This window comes from Coturnix japonica, chromosome 6, assembly GCF_054131305.1.
Source record: "Coturnix japonica strain WE chromosome 6, WE-NBRP24, whole genome shotgun sequence".
Classification (NCBI taxonomy): Eukaryota; Metazoa; Chordata; class Aves; order Galliformes; family Phasianidae; genus Coturnix; species Coturnix japonica.
Genome location: NC_140668.1, coordinates 24,882,493 through 24,907,177, shown reverse-complemented (window position 1 = coordinate 24,907,177; position 24,685 = coordinate 24,882,493). Strand labels below are relative to the sequence as shown.

General features: G+C 36.8%; 1 protein-coding gene and 1 long non-coding RNA gene across 3 annotated transcripts in view; both read right to left on the bottom strand.

The window, feature by feature from the left end:
* The window catches only part of LOC146760531 (uncharacterized), an 85,479-nt gene that overhangs the window by 10,620 nt on the left and 50,174 nt on the right, over nt 1–24,685 (bottom strand). For both annotated transcript variants that reach the window (XR_014947470.1, XR_014947471.1), the window contains 2 exons: nt 20,086–20,172; nt 974–1,128 (listed from right to left, as the gene is read on the bottom strand). This is a non-coding gene — a long non-coding RNA (uncharacterized LOC146760531). The remainder of the gene's footprint in view (nt 1–973; nt 1,129–20,085; nt 20,173–24,685) is intronic.
* LOC107319047 (leukotriene B4 receptor 1-like) lies at nt 13,362–14,636 on the bottom strand. The gene has a single exon (XM_015873558.3). The coding sequence runs from the start codon at nt 14,501–14,503 to the stop codon at nt 13,496–13,498; it is 1,008 nt and encodes a 335-aa protein (XP_015729044.2). The 5' UTR covers nt 14,504–14,636; the 3' UTR covers nt 13,362–13,495.

The following is a 24,685-nucleotide window of genomic DNA, read 5'->3' as shown; positions in this document are numbered from 1 at the left end:
GTGATATTTCAGGACAGTAAATTGGGGTACTCCATCCATGTAGGAAGTGCTAAGAAATTCTGCCAGCATCTGTGAAACCAAAGGATTAAATATCTGGTTTCACAACTGTAGGATGCAGATGTAACCTGTAAGGTAATGTATGCTCTGCCTGCAGCCACTAGTGCTTTTATTAATTTACAACATGGTAATCCTGCATTCCAGATATTGCTTGGCCGGTGTATACATTGCATACAATGTAACTTAGCCTTATTATATACATTTTTGATCCTATTCTGGACATCTAAATAATGAAGTTATTTTAAAAGATGTATAATTACTGCCTTACAGACTGAATCTGTCTATAGAGGGAATTAAACAATCTATAATAGTCCACTGCTAGATTTAATTTCCATGTCATTTAAGTTCCATTCCTCTGCTGGTGCTGAAAATTAATGGGATGGATCAAACAGAGATTTTTTGTTTTTGTTTAGTGAGAACATTTAAGAAGTATTTAAGAAAAATCTTACAGACATAAACATGACCATAATCTACTTCCTATTTTAATTTAGACTGGCAAATTTCCAAGTATAGTAACTTTCTCACTAGTAATGATTTGTTCTTATGCCCCCTGCCTTCCAAGCCAATGATCTGTTATGTACGATGATAAATAAGCACATGATTAAACTGGAGAATGAACTGGATATAATTTTGATGGTCACTGAATAGAAAGAGCTTGTAGAACTGCACCTGAAAATGTGCACTGTCTATCTGTAATTATGCCAAGAAAACAAACACTATACATGTAATCTGTAAGAAAACCAGGAAAGCAATGTCCCATTCTGCTTCTTTTACTATAATCACCTGACTGATCATCTTGGTGTCACTTCTTCAGTTACATTTATGACCGGCCACTCTTGCTGCTCTCTAGTGTCTTCCATAGAAGCAATAAGGCACATTTTTATTCTGAAAAAGGTAAATGAAAATGAAAACTTACTTTTCAACTGCTTGAAGGAAGGGACTGGCTTCACATTCTGTGTTTTCTGTAGCTAAGTCTTGTTAATGAGTTCCCTGCCCCTCTTCTGGGATTTAGTACAATGGTTTGTACAACTACTTGTGGGGCCGCGTGATGAAACATACCAAGGAACTGATCTGAGAAAAAATAGATAACCATGGGAGCAAGGGTTATTTGTAACATATATCAATTCCCTGGTTTGCTTAAACATGAACTCTCATCAGCAGGGAGCATTCAAGAGGACATAAGTGCAAGGTGAGCAAATGCTGCTAAATGACTTTGCCACTGAGAGAAAAAAAAGTGCCTTCATGCTCGACATCCTTGTTTTCTAAAGCATTTCTGTGGACTGACTGCACAATCAGCTCTTGCTTTGGCAATAAACAAATCACTACTGAAACTAATCAGAACATGTACAAAATAGTATATATGTTAGTCATATGCACATAATGTTTTAAATTAAATCTTTCCAAAATGCTGTTAAAATCAGTCAGTGGTTCTGTTCTGATTTTTTGTTATTATTATTATTTTTTTCAGCCTCAACTTATCACTGCATTTCCAGGCCTCAGTCATGTTGGTCCTTCACAATGGTTTTCTTTTGTTATCCCAGTATTTCCAACCAGATGCCAGTTTCTGCTTCTTGTTTATTTGTTTATGCTGAAAACTGCCTTAACATTATCCCTTAAACCTGGAAAACCCTGCCCAAATTAATTAGTATTCAACTTAAAACTCAGCCCCAAGACATGCATTTACTTTGATGCTTACAGTAAACTGCTATTTAACAGTGGATAGGAAGACTGCAGACAGGGAATTCTGATAATATAAACACTGTTTACTTCCAGCTTCAGGAAGTTTATTAAGTACGCAAATACCTCGACTTGTTGCTCTGTGTTCTTTTGTATCTTTTCCATTAAACTAGTTTGCTAAAGCTATTAAAATACAGTAAATGAGATCTCTGTGTGTTGTATTAATGAGACAGAAAGTAGACTATTGCTGTATAACAGGAAAGAAACAGATCTAACTCAGTAAGATCAATTAAGCTTCACAACAATAAATTAACCAATTTCTACGTTTCACTGCTCAAGAAAGACAAAAGTAGGCAATACAAATACCAATCCTTGAATTTTAAAAGCTGACATTCCATTTATTCCTAATTTCTACTATGTTTTCTGTCTGTACACATTTATTGGAAAAGGGCCACTCCCAACCCCATCAATATAGGCCATATTTTGCTTACTCTCAGAAGAATCTATAGACCTACACACTGTAGTATGCTAATAAACTAAACCCACACTTTATGCTAATAAACTAAACCTCTTCTAAATGTCGTTAGATCAAAACAATTCTTTTAGTACTGTCTTGTTAACGATTAACAATGGAAGCACTGCCAAAGTACATCGGCCTGGAATAGACTGGCCCATAAACGAGGCTCTTTATGCCTTTTTATGTGAATAAACAACTCATGAAATTCTTCAGAATTCTTGCCCTAGAATGTCAGGGATATAAAGGGTATACATTTAAAATTCAATAGACATGAAAACTTCCTTAAAAAAATGAACAGTAGCAAGACTTTTCCCAACATGGTAGGTGATAGTGTACTCAGCAAGACTAAAAACTCTGTTACTACAGTAAGACTGCAGTCTTAAAGGGTGATTTGCAGCTAGTCACAAAGCAGGTTCATTTTGTAGTTAGAAAGTCTTTTCCATTAGTGCATGATATCATATATTAATGAGGATTAGAGGCCTGAAAACAGAACTACAAAATACTGAGCACAATTAATCAATTCTGTGTAAAAGTGTAGATTGTTTTTGAACCGTGTGTGAACCTGCTTTCATTTGCAATTTCATGCTATGACAGAAAGCAAATTTATAGGATAGTTTTACAAGAAACGAGCTTAGCAGAACCTAACTTAATGGCAAATGACTCAACAGCTCAAACCAATAGTTTTATCCATATTCCAGTCTTTTATATTGTAAGCATTTCTCATTTACCACCAATATGACAAAGATGGTGTAAAACGGGTGGGCTTCAGTGACTTGTATGATGCAGCTAAGGAAACAAAGGAGAGAGGAAATGGGAATAGATGCAGGAGAATAAATTTTAAAAATATATAACTGGCAGAAGAGAACGTGTGGGTACAAAGAACAGGACACTGAAAGTATCAGCAGAGCAGCATGATGTACATAACCAAGATGATCTAGTGGGAAAAGGAGCTGCTATAGAATCAGAAAGTCTTGATTATATTTCCAGAGTTCCTACTGTGGTTCTAAGAAATCCTGAAGATGTTACATCATCCAATAAATTCTCTACCAGTAAAATCAGAAAGAGTACTTATGTGATAAGCAACATGGGAATATAAAAACCTGTAATAGTCAGGCCTATCAAGCTTTGTGCAATGAAAATGAGATTTACCCAATTGCTTCCGAGTGCTTTTCTGATTTGTTATGTCCCGAGTTTATAATATTTGGGGAAACTAGAACAAAAATCATTCCTTTTGTTCTTCAGTCAGCCAGTGGGCTCATTTCCATTAGCAGCGCTTCTTTGCGATGGACATAAAAAACTCTTTATGTACTATTTTTTTAAGTTCAAGAAGTAATAATGTGTGATTCCAGTCTGAACTGAGAGATGTAGAAATAAAATGCCTAAAGAGTAGTTGTTCACTCTGCTATCTTTAGCTGCTGTTTCGCTTTGTGACTATACTTCCTTGCTTTTGTTATAACTTCATTAGACTTCTGCAATCAAAAGATAGTATTTTTTTGCATTAATTAGGAGCTTAGTTTTAGATGTGGGAAACATTGTCTGTAAGGGCAATGTTTTATCTATTTATTATATACTTTGTATACTTATCTCTTTGTTCATCCTAACTAAATCCTGAGCAAATCTTAATTTTCAAATTTTAATGTACTACTTTCATGTAACTTTCTCTACTATTATTTGTCCCTTAAGCTTGATTCAGGAAGTCACATGCAAAACACTGTTAAGTTGACTTTCATACCAGATTTGCAAGCTTATCTTCTTGAAATACCAATTCCACAAAAGACAGCAGTCTTTTAATATTTATTTTCTTAAGTATTTTGCCTGCCTGTGTTGCTGATACTTTTGTATCCTGACACTTCTTGTGTGACCCTGAGTACTTCCTTCTACCTTCCATTTTCCTATTTTTAAACTGGGGGTAATACGTAATAACACTGACTAGCATCACCAAAAGCACAGCTTCCAACACTGTGCTGAGAGTTTTTGCCTGCCTGCAGGTCTTCAAGGCAGCATCTGTGATCTCTTCTGACTGTATTTTGAAGCATAACTGAACTTCCAAAGAAATGTTTTATATTAAATAAAAAAACTGATCACCTTGTCCAAAATCATCAACGTTTTTTGGGGAACATGAACTCTGCTCAGAAAAAACAAACAAACAAACAAAAAAAACACCAACAAAAATGTCTTTCTGGATATATGCAGCGGTGGGGTGTAAAAGGAGAGTCCCTCCTGCACTACATCTCACATCCTGAGGCTTTGGGTTGCTTTGTGTCACTGCCTTAGCTTGTAAAACTGGTCATGAAATCACAGCATCTTTAATCTCGTGCCACACCTCTTGTTTCCATGCTCACAAGTAGCTCCAGCTCCCACAGGCCAGTTGTAAACTGAGTATGGAAATATTTATTTACTTTCCCTACCTTTTTTAAGTATGACATCCTCCTATTTACTTTAGGATATATAATGAAATCTCCTAAGTTCTAATTATTACAGCTGTAAAGAGGCAACTTTCCATTTCCTGGGATTCTTTTTATGTGGGTTAAAATTTCTCTGTCTTAAAGAAAAAAAAAAATAAATTATTGTTGTAATAGATTATTTGCTATCATGTAAGCATTAATTCCACATCTGGAGTTAGTGTTTAACCACACCCTTCAGAAAGAGATAAAAAATTGTCTGAAGCAGTTTTATAGAAAAAGAGGCAGGCAAACCCTTATGTTTCGCTATCATTGCATTCTTTAGTAATTACTGTTCCCTCAATAGAGCTCTTTGAAGAATTGAATAAACTATAATACTAATTAAAATATAGGAAATTGCTACTTAAGAGGCTAATCTTTCTTGTCTGATCCAGACGAATCAAATTCCTTTCATGGTGGTTCACTTTGCAAGAGAATAAAGATCTCAGACCTCTCCACACTACAGCTGGAGCCTCTACCCAGGAACCAGAGACTTCATTTCTCCTTAACCTCGAATGACAGTAAGCTATTTCGCATGTGGAAATGGGAAGAAGTGAAAAGAAAAGGAAATGGTTTTGGCTAAAGCAGCACAGGCAAAAAGTAAGCCTATTTTTACATGCAGCCTCCACGTATGAAACTTCACTTTCCATGCTTATAAATACTATATCCCACATGTTCAGTTTTTCCTCTGGGTGTAGGAAACAAGAGAAGGAACTTCTGTGCCATACAGAAAATATTGGCAATGTGGGATATTTAGGTGTGTAAGTGCTGTCACCATATTCTACTCAAACACTGAAAAAGAGGAGGATCAAATATATCTCAGCAGAGAAGGGAGGTCTGTCAAAGGATGGAGCCACATGGGCAGCACCCTGGCATAGGGTGCCAAGGTCCTTCAGAATTGGTCCTTCTGAGCTGTCAAAAACATTTAGGAACTAAGTAACTATTATAGCAGCTGAAGCACAGAAAGAAATGTAATGCAATGAAAGTAAGGAGGGAAAGGTGAAACAGATGATGTGGTCAGATCGCCTCTAGTTAGCAGCCTGTTTAACTCATGTAGCTCCCTCACCAGTTTGTAAAGAAAGGTAGGAAAATGCTCTGTGGGTTATTGAAGAGTTTAATTTCCTCTGATGTAGCTAAATATTCACAAATAATACTAATAAACACCTATCTTTCTGTAAAATTATGTGGCTAAAATATTTGTGTGTGTAAAATTGTACAGAAAAAAAGGAAACAAGCACTTTATAGATAGTATAATGTGAATTTGATGCTTGGGAAATGTATCATTATTCTTTTAAGCAAATATCAAGCATTTTTTCTTTTTTGCTAGTGTGCTCAGGACACAAAATACTTAACTTTATTCCATCAATGGCATCCATCTAAATGAAATGAAATGAAAGATCGTATCACTTGGCCAATTCAATAGCCAGCTTAGGTTATTTAATTATCTGGTTAACTCCAGTTGAAGTTCAGTGATCCAAAACAGGTGAAATTCTTCCTGCAGTTTGTGATAAAATCTTTATGATCAGAACAGTGTATGCTTTTTTAGCTCCTTCTCTTACACAGTTTCTATGTATTTTCAACAGTGAAAAGATTAGACTTAATTTTCTGTATGTTTATGTCTGAGGAAGCAAAATATTCTTCCTGTGTTTGAAATGAAACAGTGGCAAGATTTGAAGACAAAAAAAAAAGCATTGGAAGAAAAAAGGCATTGCATGCAGGAAGAAATCTACAGAGTTCTTACGTTAAAATTCATGAGAGGATAATGAAATATTTAAAAGCATATAAAGATATTACTCTAAAAATAACCAATGTTGACCTAGATGTGCCTGGCAGTTTGGTTCTGCTTTCCTAGCAGTGCTGCCTTAACTTGACACCAAGCATTTTACAAGTTCAGCTCAGACTGCATTTAGACTAAAAAAACTGTAAGATGAATCTCCTTTCTCATTCATTATACTGTTAACATCAGGACATCAGGTGCAGAACATGAAAATCAAATAGGATCTAATTCCATCCCTGAGGAACAACAACAACAAAAAAGGTCAAACCACTGAATGCGTGGTTTGCTGTCACTCCAACAGAGGAGCATCAGATACAGCTTCACTGTTTCTCAAAACAAATATTGCTTGAGCTCAATCAGAGAAAACCAGCTCAAATTCTGTAAACCTGTACACCTACTTCTACAAATCATTTATACTTCTAAGGGCCACTTATTTGTTTTTTGTTTTATATAATTAAAGGAGTTAGTTTGGTCACAGTATTTTCTGTTTCTAATGTGTATTTATTTAATGAAATACAACCTATGCGCAGTGGATGACATCTTACCATTTAAAGTGCAGGCTCTACTGCAGAGAGCGGCTAAAGCTGCCATCTCTTGACTGTACCAGCACATCCTTATTAGCCAGGAGAAGTACTGATGTAACAACCAATGAATTAAGTACTATAAGCTGACTTTCATTGTGCATATGCACAATGTAATATGCACAACAATTTAATTTGCCAATTAATTAAAATAGCAACTGAAGCTTACAGGCATTATTCAATATTTCTTCTTTGATATCTTCATTGTTGCTGAGACTCTACCACAAGTACATCTAAAGTCCTTCAGGACCTTAATTAGCCTCCAGCTGAGAGCTCAGTCCCACAGACCCTGCCTGCAGGTCCAGGAGCCCATATGAACTCAGGCCTGGCATTCACTCCCTGTTTGAGCTCTGCTGTCAGAGTGCCTGTTTTTCAGCTCTGCTACAGTTATGCTTGTGTTTGGCTGTGTACCTTGTTGATCCAGGCTCTGACCCGTGGGTAGGCTTCTTGGTTTGGCCTTGGCCCTGACCAATCACTGCAATTCTGCTTTGTGATTATTGGGCTGTATTTGACCCTTGACAGACCTGACCCTGAACCTTATGTATATATATTGACTTTCTAGCTTGACCCTTGAACTGACCCTGTGGATAACAATGAATAACAGGAGCATCAACTGAACCCACAGAGACTGAACATCCTGGTTTCCAGTCTTAGTTTTGCCTTCACAATACCAGTTAAATTGAGCTGTGAGGTATAGAACGGAAACAATGCTAATTCTTTAGTGTAATGTACAAGGCAAGTCTTGGGGTGGAGCATGTATTTAAGGAGGACATGGGTTGAACCCTTGAATGTATGAACTCTTTTTCCTCAAAGAGCCATAAGTTCTTCAGCAAAATCAGCTTCATAAGATTTTGATCTTTTAAAAAGTAGAATTAGCCTATTAGTGCAATGCTATTCAATGTGACAAATGTAAGAGGATTAAGCAAATCCTTGTTCACAGACTTTCTAAGATCATTATATTCAGAAACTGAACACTGCAACAGAGAAAAAAGGAACGTGAAATTAAATCATGATTATTTTCCACTTTACCTGTAATGCTTCATCCTTTTTTCTTAAGGGTGAAACTTTTGTGTGTTTTTTTTGTCATGGGTGCCTTCAAGAATGCAAAAAACTATTCCTAATTTTATCACAGTGAACTAAAGACCTTTTGAAACATTCTGGGAATACCTTAGAATAACACAGAGCTTAGAAATCAATACCCTTGTCAGGGATGAAATGTGAGCTACTTGAATTCAAGAGTTTGGTTCTAGCTCAACGTTCTTATTAATTACTTGCTTTCAACACAGCTTTTTCAAACTGGCATTTCTTGAGGGAACAGTACTCTGCCAAAGGTTCTTAGCCAGCTTAACTTGTGCACTGCTGGAAATAAATGTGGACTTGAGTTCCTGGAGAGTAAGAGGTGAAACAACTGCATCACTCTGAAATGAATGGGACTTGGATGCTTAACATAGCATTGTGGATTTTGCAAACCTTTCTGCCTCAGTGACCTGAGTCTGAGAATACAGTTTAAAGCCAAAACAACGGACAAAGTTCTGAAACAATGGACCATTGTTGGACCTCACCAGTTCTATCAGAGATTTTTCAATACAAAATTAGGTCCAGTTTTCCAAATAAGAGCCACATGGTGGCAGAAGAGAACAAGAAATGTGAAACGATTGTTATATTAACACTTCTCAATTCTAAAACAGAGCTGAAGGGTCCTGGCTGTACTTAATGATCAAATGGACTTAAGTATAATTCATTAGGGACAATGTTTTAAAAACAGATTCAGCTTTGAAGTTTCTGAAGATAATTCTACAGTGAATGCTAACATTGCAATAACAGTTCAGGTTATGTACTATAGACAGGACATGGAACATGCACTATGTTTGTAGACTGTTCATACTGCCTCACCCCATCACAATATGAGGTGTCTGACAGCTGTTTTCCAATCGCCATTCTTAATTTCTACTCAGTTGACAGTGCAGTGAATTTTGCAGTTCTGGAAGGCATAATCTCAACTCTTACAGTTGTGGGTATTTAATCTGTACTGGAAGACCTTATAACATCCTTTCCATTAATTCCATCACGTAAGTGACTGACATGTTACACATTCCATAAAAATAGCTTTCTTTTGATCCAAAACTTTTCACGTATTTTAACCTAAATTAATGCAGTTAAAAATATTGAATCCTTCCTAAGAACCACCAGTGTAACTGTTAATATAACTAATATAAGGCAAAAGAAAACATGAGAGAATGAAACAGGATATGGAGTCTATTATCTCTCAACTTATCAGTTCAAGAATTCTTTTTAATACTTTCTTAGAAATTGTGTCGCAAAGTTTCTGAAATCTTAGAGGCCATCACATCCTCGTCATGCTCCTGATGTTAACAGGAGCAGTATAAGCCACTCATCCTCTCAGCAGAGTGTGTTATGACTTCATACTGCATTTTACAGTGATATTTTTCTTTAACCTGTTAACAAACAGTGGAGATCAAGCTGAGTTTTCAGATAAAGAACATTTTTAGTGATTACTGACTTTATAGAAAAGCATTTAGAAAAACCTACAACTGCCTTGCAACATAAGTTACTTCACTTCCTTCTCTATTCTTGTATGCTTAGCTTACACAGTCGAACTTCTCAGTTTCACTCTAAGAACATATGCTTCTTTAATCTGAATTGACTTTTCTCTTTTGCTTTTTCCTTCCAACTAGACTGTAAAACTTTCTTACTCTTCTCCCCTTACCCATATATGCAGGAGACAGAGAAAAACTTCACCACTGTTAGTATTTTGCATCCTCTCAGCTATTTATTATTGATTAGGGTCTTGCTTGCATGTGAGAGAATTTGCACAGTGTCCATGATACTTATTCTCTTCTAGGTTCTTTTACTCCCTTCACTCAAGCCCTGCATACAACTCTTTGTCTTGTTAATAGTAACTCTGATAAAGTTCCATAACTATACTCTTTCAGATCTGTCTATAGTTCTGTCTTTCAGATCTCTCTTCACTTTTGCTCTGCTTCTTCCAGGTGAATGTTCCACCAATTTGATTAAAGAAACAAAATTCTTTATTTAGAATCATGCATCTGCCTGTTTTCTGCCTCCAAACAAGGACCTTTAATTTCTTTTGTCAAAAAACTCCCCAAAACTCCACTGTTTTAATCCACACCTCTGTAACAGCTGTTTTACCATGATGTTCACAGAAAACAATAAAAGGCAATAAAAGTAAGGCCTTTGAGACCTGTATTTTTCCTTTGTTAGTTCTTTCTATGCTTGTTGTATATTGGCTATGCATGAACTAAAATTACTTAAGGCTGTCCTTCAATCCTGTTAGTACACGATGAATTCCCTTTATGCAGCATGACTCTACTGCAGTACAATTCCTGCTGTATGCCCAGTTCATCTGGCTTGGTAAGACTTAACTTAGATCTTAATGTTAGAAGATCATTATTTTTTACAAACAAATAAGTTCAAAGCACCTGGAATTTATTTTTCCCTTTACCTCCCAGCACACAGTGTTCTGAGCAGTGTTGCATTGACTCCACATAATGTTCCGTGCACTTCAGTGTAAGCTGAGGTGATTTGACTCAGGTGACTGAAGTTACCCCCACTTAGCTCAGCCTTTCTTCTTGCTGTGTCATGAGAAATAGCTGGACACTGAAACCACAGAGACAGGCTTCATAAACAAGGACCACAGAACTGGGAAGTAAGAAAAACAAGAGGAACTTAAGCAAGATGAAACCTCATTTTTCTCAGACAGAATTTGGAACATCTGAGATACCACTGAGTTAGCTAAGTTTACTATTAAGACTGCTCGTCTCCAAGTCACTGCTTGAAACTGCTTGGAATCAAGGGAAGTTTTCTATCAACCTTCAAATATAATCTACAGAACGAACATATAATGTAGTCAACAGGAGTGATAAAGTATCACCATTGTAAGATGTAGCATTTTGCACCGGATCTATGCCAGGTTTTAGGTTTGGCTGGGATTCAGTATTTTAAGACAAGAAAATCCAATGTTCACTGGCTGAATGGGCCTGTTTTAGCATTCCTGTAGTCCTGTCAGATGTCACATTGGTATAGATAGCATGGTAAAAGTTGCAGCATTGACAGGCCTGTTGTACACCTTTAAAAGAAAGAAGCAGTCAACCGTGTCATCAGCTTATACATCTACATCAACTCTTGTAGATCCACTTACATTACACTCTGTTACCAAATATTACATCAGTGTCTCTTTATCTGTGTAAAACAGAGCAAGAATTAGCTCCGTCTGCTGTGTAGAAAGGCAAAATTAGTCAAGGCTGCTGGTTTAGCATCCTGTACTGCAGTAGGCAGCACTGCACAGACCATGTGTCTGGGCCATAATCTCTTTATAGTTCATCCTGGGTGGGGCATAAGGCATTTAATGTGCAGTAAATGCACCCGTAAGGCTTCTTGAGTAGCAAATGGCACCAGAAGAGACAGATGATTCACACATATAGATGATTAAAGGGCTTAGCCCATTTCCTAGGATAGATGATGATCAGATACAGGGCAGAATGGTAGAAAATTCCACTCAGGTAGTTTGTACTGAAGTTTATCTCAGGGTTTTCCCAGCTGTAAGTTGTGAAGTGCTTGGCTTCCTGTGGCCTGGGACACTAAGTTATTCTGTTTTTGTGTTATTATCCCTTCCTCAGTTCTGTTGTTATTGAATAGAGTGACTCAAAAACATATTAGGAAATATACCTTTGCTTTTTTATACAGTAGGTAACAGAAGTTGCTACCATTATTACAAGGTACTGCTATACTTAATATGCTAGGAGCAATTAAGGAATAATTGTTGGGGTGAAAAAAGTGGTAGTTTCACTGGATTAAGTTTAAAGGAATTTCATCTGCTTCTTACTTTGCTGTAAACAAGGTCCTGCTGAAGTTTTTTCTCTTTTAATCCCAGTGAGGGCATCCAATTGATGGAAAGTCAATGGTGTGGGAAAGTATGGTGTGGGCTTCCTTGTCACTGAGAAGAAAAAATGCCTTTTTCACAGAAAGCAGGAATCACAAATACATAGGCAAAATGATTAGAAATATTCTATTAACATACAAGGATTTTATTTCCCTGTGTTATTCCAGTTCACAAGCTAAATTGATATAACTCAGATTTCCTTGTCTGTTAAAGAATTAGCTCTTGAAAATGAAGTTCTAGTTAGTCCTCCACAATTTCTTTGTAAATATGAGTTACAAAACTATTTGCAGCCGTCCAAAACACAATCTACAGAATACTACGATAGCAACAGTAAATCTTAGTAGTCAGTAGTTATCTTCATCTTACTACAAATCATTGATTAAAAAAATAATCAAAAGTAAGTATAAAAAATGGCAAGCACAACAGAAATTAAAAATGCTCATTGTAAGTAAACATTTGGTGCCACACAGCCTTTTCACATTTTTGCATGCACAAAAGACAAGTAAATTCCTTGCAAGTCCTAAATTTATTTGCTTCTTTAAAGCAAGTTCTACTCTATTCTATAAGAGGAAAATAAATGCTTTTATGTGCAAGGAGAAATTCTCAGGGCACTTTCTACTACTGCCATAACATTCTTACATGTAAAACAATCTCAGCGATTTCTCCTTCCCCTGCTGTAGGCTATGATTAAATTCCTGCAGAACTTTAACAGACATCTTGTGAGCGTAACTGAGTCAAACTATTTGAGAATACTCATAATATGAATAGATATAGTAGATATATCAATAGTTTAGTTACTATATAGATATAGTAGATATATCAATAGTTTACTATATAGATATAGTAGATACATCAATAGTTTAGTTGCCACTAAATTACGCAATTTAAAATTAAATCAAGTAAAGCATGAGGTCTGTAACTGTCATGAAACACAGATTTCTTGTATGCCATACCTAATACTTTACGTAACATTAACATAAGATTCTTCTGTAAAGAAAGCTGTATAAACAAACAACCCTTGTTACTTTTAAACATGAATGAAGTCCTGTATAAAAATACCTCTGTTTTCCATCTACCCACAAATGTTATGTGCTGCTAATTATCTTGAAATCCATTCTTATCCATAATAAGAATCCAAGCTTGCTCACTTAGAACTTCAGATTATATGTCTCTGTGATTTTTTGACCACTTCAGGTTTTGCTCCACAAAAGCAATTAAGTTTTAAATTTCCAGATGTGGTTTTCCATGTAAATGTTGTTTGTTTTCTAAAAATCATCATTCTACTGCAGAGTAAAAATGCTGCATTCCTTACACTTCAAACTTGCAGCCACCTTGATGAGGTTCTCAGCATCGCTGAAGTGCCTGATTTCATGTTGTGGATTCCAGCTTAGGAACCAAACAAGGTTGTTAGTGACACCTCTTTTAAAACGTACAAAACTGTAATAACATTTACTTGTCTCTACATGTAAGAACTACTGGGTGGACGCCCCAGAGCCCCATTATTAACTAAGTTGATGTTCTTTGTTAGAGATTTTCCATGCCTACTGAAACAGTCTCTGGTTTGGCTACGGAATGACTCTTTTTCTTGTCTTCATCTGTCACAGTCTGACTCATCTGTTCAAAGAGCTTTGATATCTTGGCAAATCTCAGGTGATTCTGAAATTTCCGTGCAGCAAAAGCATAAAGTAGAGGATTAATGCAGCTACTGACAAACACAAGTGCTCCAGAGATATACTCTCCTATGTCTATAATTATTTCCAGAGTCAAATACGTTTCCTCAGAGTGCTCTATCTCTATTAAAATAATATCTAGGACGTTGAAAAGATGGTGAGGGAACCAGCATAAAATGAATGCCACCACAATGCTGGCAATCAGCCGCTCTGATCGCTGCTTCGATTGGTAAGTCATTTTGCTTATTCTTTTTGCAACACACACATAAGAGATGCATATAATTAAAAAAGGAATTACAAAACCTACAAGAGTTTCCAGCAAAAGATATGACACTTTCTGTTTAATAGAAGAGTAGTTGCGACACGTGCATTGCTGTCCACCATTGATTACGTCCGTCTCTTGAAATGGAATAATAGAAACACCAAAAGCTATAGACAGGAACCAAATGAAGACCATGATTATAGTAGTCTTTTCCTTCGTTTTGTATCTTTGAACAGCAAAAGGGTAAAAGACAGCCATTAATCTCTCCAAGCTCAGTGCTGTAATCAGAAATATACTAGCATACATGCTGCAGTAAATAATGAAGACCAGTATTTTGCAGAAGATGATTCCAAAAACCCACGAGTCAGCAAAGGAGTAAATCCAGATAGGCAAAGTAATGAGTACGAGGATATCTGCAATGGCCAGGTTCAAGATCAGCAGGACTGAAGGAGACACTTGTTTCATTTTAGTACAAACAGTCCAGATGACAATGCAATTCCCAGGAGTCCCAATAATAAATGACAGGCTCAGTATCACGCAAACTACCAGCTTCACAGTGTTCCATGTCACGTGGATCCTGCTTTCCTCAGCTTGATTCATTCTGGATATTCTTCAGACCTTTTTGGAAGGTAATATCCTGGGCACTTTGAACTCTGCTTTTATTCTGACGATGCAAGCAAGCTACCACAGACAAACTTCCCTAACTGATATTATGTAGTCTAGTAAGGCATGTGACCTCACATCCTAATGCTCACAAACATCTCACCACACACGTTTCCGTTGTTTAGGACAAAAGCATGAGTTTTTGCATGCAAAGCAAAAATAAAAATATGGTGTTGTTCCCGGCTTTCCTCTTAATTACGTATCCATCACACCGAGCACATTTTACAGCATGGAGATAGTTCTTCAGAAGTTTTGCTTTTTAAAACAACCTGCAACTTGGTTAAAGCTGCCTTCCTTATGTCAAGGTTTCCCTGAACATTTCACTTTATAAAGAATGAAAAGTTAGAAGAGTGGCAGATAAACCACAAATGTGCATCAAATGTTTGACATGAAATTCCATTCTAAAGCATGAAAAATTATAATACTCTCTGTCTTCAGGTAATCTCTAAAAATTCAAGGGAGAACTGTTGATTGTGCTTTAGAAACATGCTGACATAAAGAAAGCAGCTTTGGCAGTGAGAAGTACAATAAAGTGAGAGGCAGTTGTTTTTCTAATATCCTTCAACCAAACAAAACCACCAGCATAGTCTGCATGTAGAGATAGGAGGAAACATTCTGCTTCTCAGAAAAATACATGATTTCATTGTAGTGCTGTGCCATCAATTTGCTATGACATAACCCCCTGGGAAACTTGCTAGTTAATGCAGTATTCAAATCTTTTGTGAATAGAAGTTCTTCACTGTCTAGACAAAGAATATCTAAGAACTACTTTCTTACTATGATGTCAGAACATTTTATTTTGAAGTCTGGTTCCAAATAATTAAATGAGGAACTAAAAGAGCAGTACCAACAAAAAGATACAAGTCACAGAAGTGAAACTAGGATGGGATTTTCCGTAAAATAAGCAATGAAACAAGGAATTATGCATACTGTGTGCTACTGAAGACTCTGATACAGATTATTTCCTTAAATACTGAGGTAGAATTTTACCATCCCGGCAAATATAGTGTACAACATAAAGAAGTATCTTCCAGAATGGAAAAAGGATTGCAACACCTCCTCCCAGCGCCAATCAGATTAGCTGTTTTCGATCTCATAAGAGTATAATGAGATCAACAGCAAATCTAAGAGTAACTCCACTGAAGTCAAGAATTACTTTACGCTGGGTGAGATTTCAATTTACATTTCATCTGATACATAATGCCAGTTCCTTTTATTTTTAACTGCATTTATTACGTATTGGGTAGAGAAAAACACAAAGTGTTTGTTTGAATTCTAAAGGGGATTTCTGAAAACCATGCTTAAAAATCCACCAGTGAAAGGAAGTGCTGGGCACTGTCTCTTCTTCTAATGAAATCACTGTTATGCATGTCATTATTGCTCCAGAACTAACTTCGGAAGAGCCTTTTATTTTCTTATTGCCGGTGGTATGTCTGTTCTGTACTACACTGCAGACACTTATTATTTAAAAAACAAACAAACAAACATTCCAGGTGAGATGCTGAGCATCTCTGTAAGATTTTCCTCTTCAGAAATTTCCATTGGGTGCAGTTGTTTGCAGACATTGACTGGTAGCAACATTGGTGGAGTTCCAATCCAGAGATGAGTGGATCTGGTCCTACTTCTGAAGCACCTGCCCTTACATTTTTCATAAACGTGTTTCTTCTACTTCATTTGAACCCTGCTTTCCAGGTGGACTTTGCCTTCACTTGTATCTTTAATTTAAACAAGAAACCAGATGGATCTTGGAGCTGCAGCAAAAGCCTGAGATTTCTCTTTCATGTAAGATCCCAGACAGGTGTAAATGAAATGCTGAGATTTCCTGAGTACCATTCTGATGGCGGGCTTTTAGATTGAGTAACACAGACATTAGAGTTAACATTAGATGAGGACCATGTTTTTTTAAGAGCTCAATGTGGTTGCTGGATCACTATGAAAACTGCACTCATCTTAAGGTGTATCCAAATGTTCTCTGAAAGTCAAACTGTTATTTTTAAAATTTACCCAAGTAGGACACAGACCTTCGGGAAACATAACAGATATTTCCAATGCAGTGTAACATGTTTAAGAACACACTAAGCGCAGCAGTGGTTAAAGGCATCATAAGTGTAGCCAAACGTGGTGAGATTTTTAATGTTTGAATGTAGAACTGGACTTCTGCCCTCATAAACTTGGTCTAATTGTTTTAGCAGCAGAGAATTTAGGCTGCATTTCTGTGTATTCAAAAAAATCTAAATATGATTTTGTACGTGTGTGCATGCGTATTATAGATTGTTCCTATATGTGGTGCAACAGCAGAGTCATCAGCACAGGAAACTTTAAGTGTGTTACCTTCTGGTTTGAAAATAACTTCTGAAAGCATTCAAAATCTAAGAAAGTCTGTGCTATTACTATGAAGAATTCTAATTGAATTTGCAGTGTTTGTAGTATGAGATGCTTCATCCATCTTTCAAATTGTTTGGTTTTCTTTCTAGGCACGTGTTTCCCTCTGGTGGATATTTTGCACTTTGCACCACCACTGAACATTTTCAGTCAGCTAATGGTTTTGGACCAATGATCATTGGTAAATGATAATTTGTATTTCTATCTCTAGTCTTATAATTTCACTCCCCAAACTTTTTAACCCCACTTTCTGGCCTAACAGCCTCTTCTCAAAGCACATCCATCTTCCCATGCAGCAAAAGCACATCTGTAACAACTTGCAGAATAGCTGATGCACAGGAAATTCGTATCACATGTAACTGATATGAATAACTGTCCCAGAAAGACTTTCACAATTCTCTCCAACTGTTTTCTTCAGAACAATCCACTGGATATTCTGAGAAACTGATGATTAATTAATACCAACTATCATGTATCTGCTGAAATGCTGGAAAGCAATGTTAGCAATCCTGATTGCTTGCTGATACTAAAGGAAGTTACTAGTCCAAATCTTTTCGCTCGTCAGCCACTGGAAGAAGATAGTATTTGTACGACTGACAGCTGTCTCACAAGAAACTCAGATAAATGGTGTTATAAATGGCTGTGTGAAAATCACACATTATTTGTTCAGAAAATTAGTCTGTAGAGAGTGTTTTTTACAGCTAGTTAGCTGAGAAGGGTCGTAAACATGGTGCAGTTAAACAAGCAGCCATACCACCTGCAAGGACAGCAAGAACAACAGGATGCCCTGTGATGGTGAGAAACTAGCCATGGTTTTGTGAACTCAGCAAGGGAGTAACTTTCAGGATGATAACAACAAGTTGCAAAGATACTTGGGGATGGTATGTAATTGGGAACCAATGATGAGCTCCGCTTTTGCAATATGTATGAGCTAATTATCTGTATTATAAAGGTACATGCAGCCAAGGAATAACCGAGATTAGCTGATCATATGTCAATGACTGGTGTGTTCGTTTGCTTTTCTCCCACCGTTCTACAACATTAGTCCATCTTCCAAGCTAGGGTAAGTTGATACCATTTGTTAGTGAAAAGCTCCTGTAAACATTGCTTTCTTGCTTTACTGATTACAGGAGGATCTCCTATATAAATGTGATGCACACAGCAGCTAATAACATCTTTTCTCTGTAACTACTACAAAGGAAAGCACAGTGCAGGGAAAGACATATACAAGACTTTTCTAAGTTCCTGCAAACACTGCCTGCAATAGCCTGTGATATAGCGGAATACTCTCAGTGCTTCCTTATCATTGGGAAAAACATTTTAATTAAGAGCAACCCAGAGATCAACTCCAGAATGTAATAAAAGGTTCATACCTTGCACTATTAACAGAAAGTTAGCAACACTCTGCTGTACTGTTGTTAATTGGCTTTCTAATAATGATATTACAAAATAAAATGCCCCTATCTAGCTCAGTAGCCAACAGTTTTGTATGGCTGGACAGAGAAAAGAATTCCTGTGTATTGTATTCAGGAAAGCTGCTTTAGAACTCGTGATAGGAGAGGTGCTTATAAAGGCACACTGTACGTGCAGCCACACATGCTTACATGAGAGTACCTTTCTTACTATAACAGAATGACTGCGAACAATCAGATCAGCAGTTGAGATATTAAAGTTTATGTTGAAACACTGTGCTTGTACAACCAGACATACTAGAACTGTGAGAGTAGAGGTGTTAATTAAGATAGTGGAGATCTAAATTTATGATTCTGAATACAAGCAGGAATATGAATAGAAACTATGTAGAGATTTTTGAAAAACTTTAAGAATTTCTTTATTCAACATTATGAAATAGTTCATTATTCAGAGTACAAGCTTTCAAACAGTAAGTGTATACATTTCCTACAGCTGAAGGTGAGAATTTGGCTTGTTCTTACAGTAGCTGTCAGTAAAGTTGCTATTTGTATGTACACAAAGCATTGCTATCCCAAACCTTTACCTAAGCATATCTGGCATCATAATTGCTACTGGGTAAATCAAACACAAATGAATTGTTTATACACTCTTCCTCATGTGAGTAATAAATTACTGATGACAAATACTGCCTGGATGATTTGCTGCCAAAAGTTACTCAATTTTTTCTTTTTCTAAACCTACTGTTATTATTGTTATTTTTACCTTGTTCATAGTTTCATGAAGATACTGTGTTACTGTAGCATTCAAATCTCCCAAATTAAGCATTGCAATGATCAAGAATCTGCCATATTTAGCTATACATATTAAATATACATATTATTTAATATGTTTTTATGTGATTAATTATTATATTAAATATACATATTTAGCTATACATGCACTGCCCTTATGAAAGGGGATCTGTCCATGTAGTTAAGTATTTTCAACAGAGGGCAGCATTGGGGAACCATTTATTGGTTCCTCACATAAAACTGCAGATGAGGAAGGTATAGCCACTGACTGTACGTGGTATACGAAGTTCAAGGCTGAGACTACAAAACCTGTTCACTTTCATAAAAAGGTTAAATAATTGCAACTTAAATTTAATCACTGTAGATAACATTCTCTAGATAGGCTTCCTAGATAGAAATCATTGTTGTTTCTACCTTGCAGATAATTTTATTTTTTAGACATTCTCATAATTCTAGCCTAGTACTGCTTTGATACATAATCATTTCCAATGTTATAATATGTAACTAATAGAAGGGCAGCTCTGTCATGAAAATAACAGCATCTGAATTATATCTCCGTGCCTCTGAAGCAACAAACTTGGAAAGGTTGGCAATATGAACAACGCTTCCTTTTGTGCAATTTACACGAGTATGTTCCTAGTCTCTTTGAAAAGCAGACTGAATTGTGCTCTCAACCCTGCTCAGCAGATCTGAGCAGATTAAGGGTCTTATTTAACTCATTTAATACATAAACATTGAGCCACCAGGCTAGATATGAAGCCCTGGTTTCGTGGCCTTTTGTCAGGAATCTTGTTAACCGTGCTGAACGTAGAAAGACTATACTCATGAAAAACACAAAGCTACTCTCATGCTCTATAGCAGCCACCCTTGGGTATGCAAAAGACACGTGTAGGGCAACAGTGAACTCCCTCAGTCACTCAGTAATTAGCATACCTGGCATGTTGTTCTGCATGGCCGGAGAGAAGCTAGTGTGTCCCGCTGTGCCACTGATCAGAAAGATCTTGTCCAAACATTCTTATTCTGAAATAAAAAGTAGTCAAGATTGATTCTGAGATGCCACACGGGTATGGTTACAGCTTTTACTGAACACACACATAACACTGTATGGAAAGCATGTAAGATATGCCATCTTGAAAGTCAGTTTTAATTTCGTAAATTATTTTTCTTGGCTTTGTGTCTCAAGCCATGCCTGTGCAGGATGCATTTAGTCCACAGTGGTACTGAATGGCATCTCTTTAATGTCTGCTTTATTCCTACACAACAAATAATGTATTACTACTTTTGTTATAATTGCTTCCTTCCTGTCTTTTGACTTGCTGCACATTGACCAAGATATGTGGTGTCTGACCACATTATTACCGAATCTATTGCTGTAGCTCCTTGGTTCTCCTCTGTATTAGCTGGATGTACTGCAAGATAGCACAGCAAAATGTTTGCTATGTGCAACACATCCTGATACAACATCTTGGCCTTAGTACAGGGCTGTTACTGAGTGAACAGAGCACATAATGGGGAAATCACAGGTAGGAAACCACCCTAGTCACTGCTACTGAGTATCAACTACAGCTGAACAAAGCTCTGGCTGATGAGGGTTGTCCCTACCAGGACAGTTTTAAATTGCAAATTGCAGATCCAGTCAAAAATATTATCCAAGTTCTAGCTGTCAGATTCAGAACTTGAACAACGTTAGGCTGCATCTACAGCTTAGGAGATTGGCTTAAGTATTGGTAAATATGTAATACTATATTCCACAAAAGGTTATGCAGACATTAAGAAGTTTACTCTGAAGAATACAAAAACAGAATTTAAACAGACTTTTAAAAAGAATTTAAAATGTTAGAATTGCTAGCCTGTGTTATCTGAGGATAGTCATTTTATCTGAGCAAAGAATAAAGTCAAAGAATAAAGTCAGTATAGTTCGGCAGCCTTCTAAAATGAGGAAATACCCAAGACAAGACAAGATAAGCTTTGAGAGAACCATTTTCTCCAGCGCATTGATACATCTTTGCAGCCCAGAAATAAAGCAAAACTGTGTTTGCGAGCTTTGTCAGGATGAGGTTCAAGCAGGAGAGTTCAAATCCCCTCAGAACAATGTATCTTTTAACAGGAAATCATGAGACTAATTTATCTGCCATGTGAAAGCTCCTATATTTCTTGCTTTCAGCAGAAAATGTGTTTTTATGTCACATGATAACAGTATCCCCTTTCTATCACTGCTTCAGCTTGTAATTTGAATTCTTTGGTTTCTTCACTTCCAGCTGTCAAACACCAATAGCTAAATGACCACACCATAAGAAACTTTTCAGAGTGCTATTCTAGTAGCATATTTGAAACCTGGCATAACAACAATATTTAAAGCTTCTCAAGCCACTTACAGCATATTCATTAAATATCATTCTACTGCATCAGTTCTCTCAAAGCATTATGACAAGGCGGTCTTTGGCAAGGTTCCCCCCTTTATTAAACATGTCCACAAATGGCTCTAAAGTATCACTTTGCAGTTTACAACCTGACAATCCAGTTCACTGACCCCTCTTCCCGTAAAAAGGGAGTTTAAATGTGGAAAGTTATTAAAATTGTCTGCCGTTGGAGTTGTGTAATGTTTCAGGTGCTGAACAGCACTGTAAAACTCAAGCTCATAATTGGAACTGTGCATTTGTGGTGATAACCTTTCCTATGCTGAAGAGATCAGTGGGAAGAGATGATGTTAATCTGAGGACAAAACAGAACTGTGATGTGAAATATCTGTGCTTTGGCTTCCAAGGTTTGTACATATAGAGCATTCTATTATATAAACTTAACCTACATTTCCACTTTGATGCTAACTGCTGCTGTCAAAATTGCGAGAGGTTAAGCCTTTGTGCAACAGCAGGTTGTAAGATTGGGTCATTTTATGTTCTTGGATCATTGTTCTTGGCCATTTGACTAGCAGGGCCAGCAGGATAACTGTCCCAATCTAATTTTGATGCTAGCTGTGGTCGGAGCGGAACGATTAGAACAATGACTTCAAAAGTCTGTCAGAACTTAATTTTCTTACAATGATATTTTCACACTGACACAATGTGACACAAAGCTACTCACTGTGCTGCTGATTAAGCCAGTTTCCCATGATTAATCATTCCCAGTTGCCTATTTCCCTCAGTCCAGAAGGGAACTGTGTTCTTACAGGAATCATCAAGCAATACTTTTTAACTTAGCATTCCCGAGAGATGGGAAGGTTGGTGCCTGTGCATAATTTGGATGTGTTTATAGGTTCTCTCTTTCCTGGGAAAGTGGTATAAGCAAAACATAACAGATCAGGCATTTATTTTTACAAATTGACAGTCCAAACTCAGATCTGAACAACTCATTTTGTTATTCTGTTTATTTTAATGCCATTTAAGGTGCCTCAGTAAAATCTGTATCTCATTTTATTTAATTCTTGGCTGTAGCCAGTTTTTCTACTCCTGTTTCATGTTTAATGTGATAAACTGGACTAAAAGAATACAAAATAAATGGGTAGTCTATGTTACATCTCCATATCTAAGGCTATTTTACAGATATATCTTTCAGTCGGAATATGTGTTTCAGACCCAAAGAGCCATAAGATAAAATTAAGATTAAAGAATAGGTATCTTTAAAGCATCCCTTAAAAACTCAGTTAAAAAATCTCTCTTCAGTACATTTTTAAGTACTCACTAAAGAGGAACTCTCAAATTGTTTTCTATAGGACAAACTGAATTCTCAGAAAGTATGATTGATCAGCCAGACGTTTTTCCATCTGTCAGTGCTTGCACAACTCGGCACTGAAAAAGAGTAAATGAAACCTTAGTGAGGTTAGATACAGACCAACGTGCCCCTCAGTAAATTACTAAATGACCAATGGACACCACTTTCAGTTCTTGTGTTCTTGTGTTTCCAGAAATGGAATAACTCCTGTCAGTAATCAGCTGGATCTAGTAGTAGTGCTTCATCTTTTCAGAAGCAACTTTGAGTTAGCAAATTTCTGAAGCCTTGTATTTCTCAGTAGCTTCCCCGACTCCCAGACCTTGTGGGACATCAATCAAGGTGTAACACTACCTGAAATTGCTTATGAAATAGAAGAATGGTCTCCTTGCCTTTTCATTACATGAGCTAGAATCCTGAAATGCTACTGTTTGGCTCATGACACATAACAAGCAAACAGAAATTCTTTTGTTTTCTTTGGTAAGAATGTCACCATGTTCTAGTCATTCTCACAGTCTTTTAAGACATGCCAGCCTTACAAGAGCAGCTGTTGAACTTCTGCTTCTTTTCTCCACTTCCTCCATTCGTCTGTAAAGTATCTTGCCTGAAGATTAATACTGCCTTGTTAGACCCCTTAGCTTTTTACCTCCAAGAGCAGAAAGTTTCTCTGCACAGTAAAAACATGTCAGACTCTATTATTCATGCAACATGTGCTGGGAAATTGCCGTAACTTAGAAGTTGTGCAAGCCATAAGCTGTCCCTGAGGGTTCAACCTACTTAGTTTTCATCACACCATAGATTACATTTTCAACCTTTTATCATATATTCCTCCTACACATAACTGTCCTCCAATTTCAGAATTCTTCAGTGGTCCAACCTGGAGCAGGTACTCTGAGTAAATCTTAAGTAAAAATCCCAGTACTTCAAAGCCCCAGCACTTCTGGGCTTTCTCACTCACAGGTCCTAGCAGTTCTCTTTAACTTAGCAGGGGTTTTGCAATTATCAGCATCTCAGAGTTTCTTTTGCTGTCTTGACTGGAACAAAGAATGCAGTAATTGAAGGACTGAACTGTAAGAGTCAGTCACACTTCATGATCATAATCTACGAAGATTCATTGGATCCCAGAAAATGTGGAGCATTTTTCAAGAAAGTGTAATCTCTGGGTGCTGTCAGGGAATGACATTAAGAGGTTCAAAGACCAAGGAGATAAGTATGATGTGTCTACTTTGCGAAACTATTTTATAGATACAGGTTTCCAGGACAATCATTTCTTGTCGATCCCAAAGAGGAGTCAAATCAGTTTGGAGTGTAAGCTTGGCTGTTCTGTTCAGTTGTTGCTGCTTTCAGTGCTGGGTGCGTGAACTCCTGCAGGCACTAACTAGAAATAGAAGTTCTGAAGTTCATTTGCTTTCACAGCTACATACATTTTACAAATATTATTTTTCCTTATCACTGAAATTCAGTAAACAATCTTGTGATTAAAATACCAAAAGACAAATTGTTTATTGTGTTTAATCCAATGTGATGGCTATGAGACATCTGTGAATCTCTCAGCATCAGGAATAAAAATCAACAATATTTGTAACTCTGTGAATACCGGGAATGGGTAGTTCAAGTTAAAAATGTTTCTATTGTAAATGTAATTTTTTGAGTAGAACTGTTGTCAAGGAGTACCTGCTACACTGGGCCAAATACTAGGATTAGACTGGAAAGCCTCTAAATCCTTACAAGTGCAAGGCAAGTATAATAGGCTTGGATTACTGAATGTATTAATGAAGTTCTCTGTCACATTTTGCCTTAAAAGTTTGTTTTAAATTGTTTATAATAT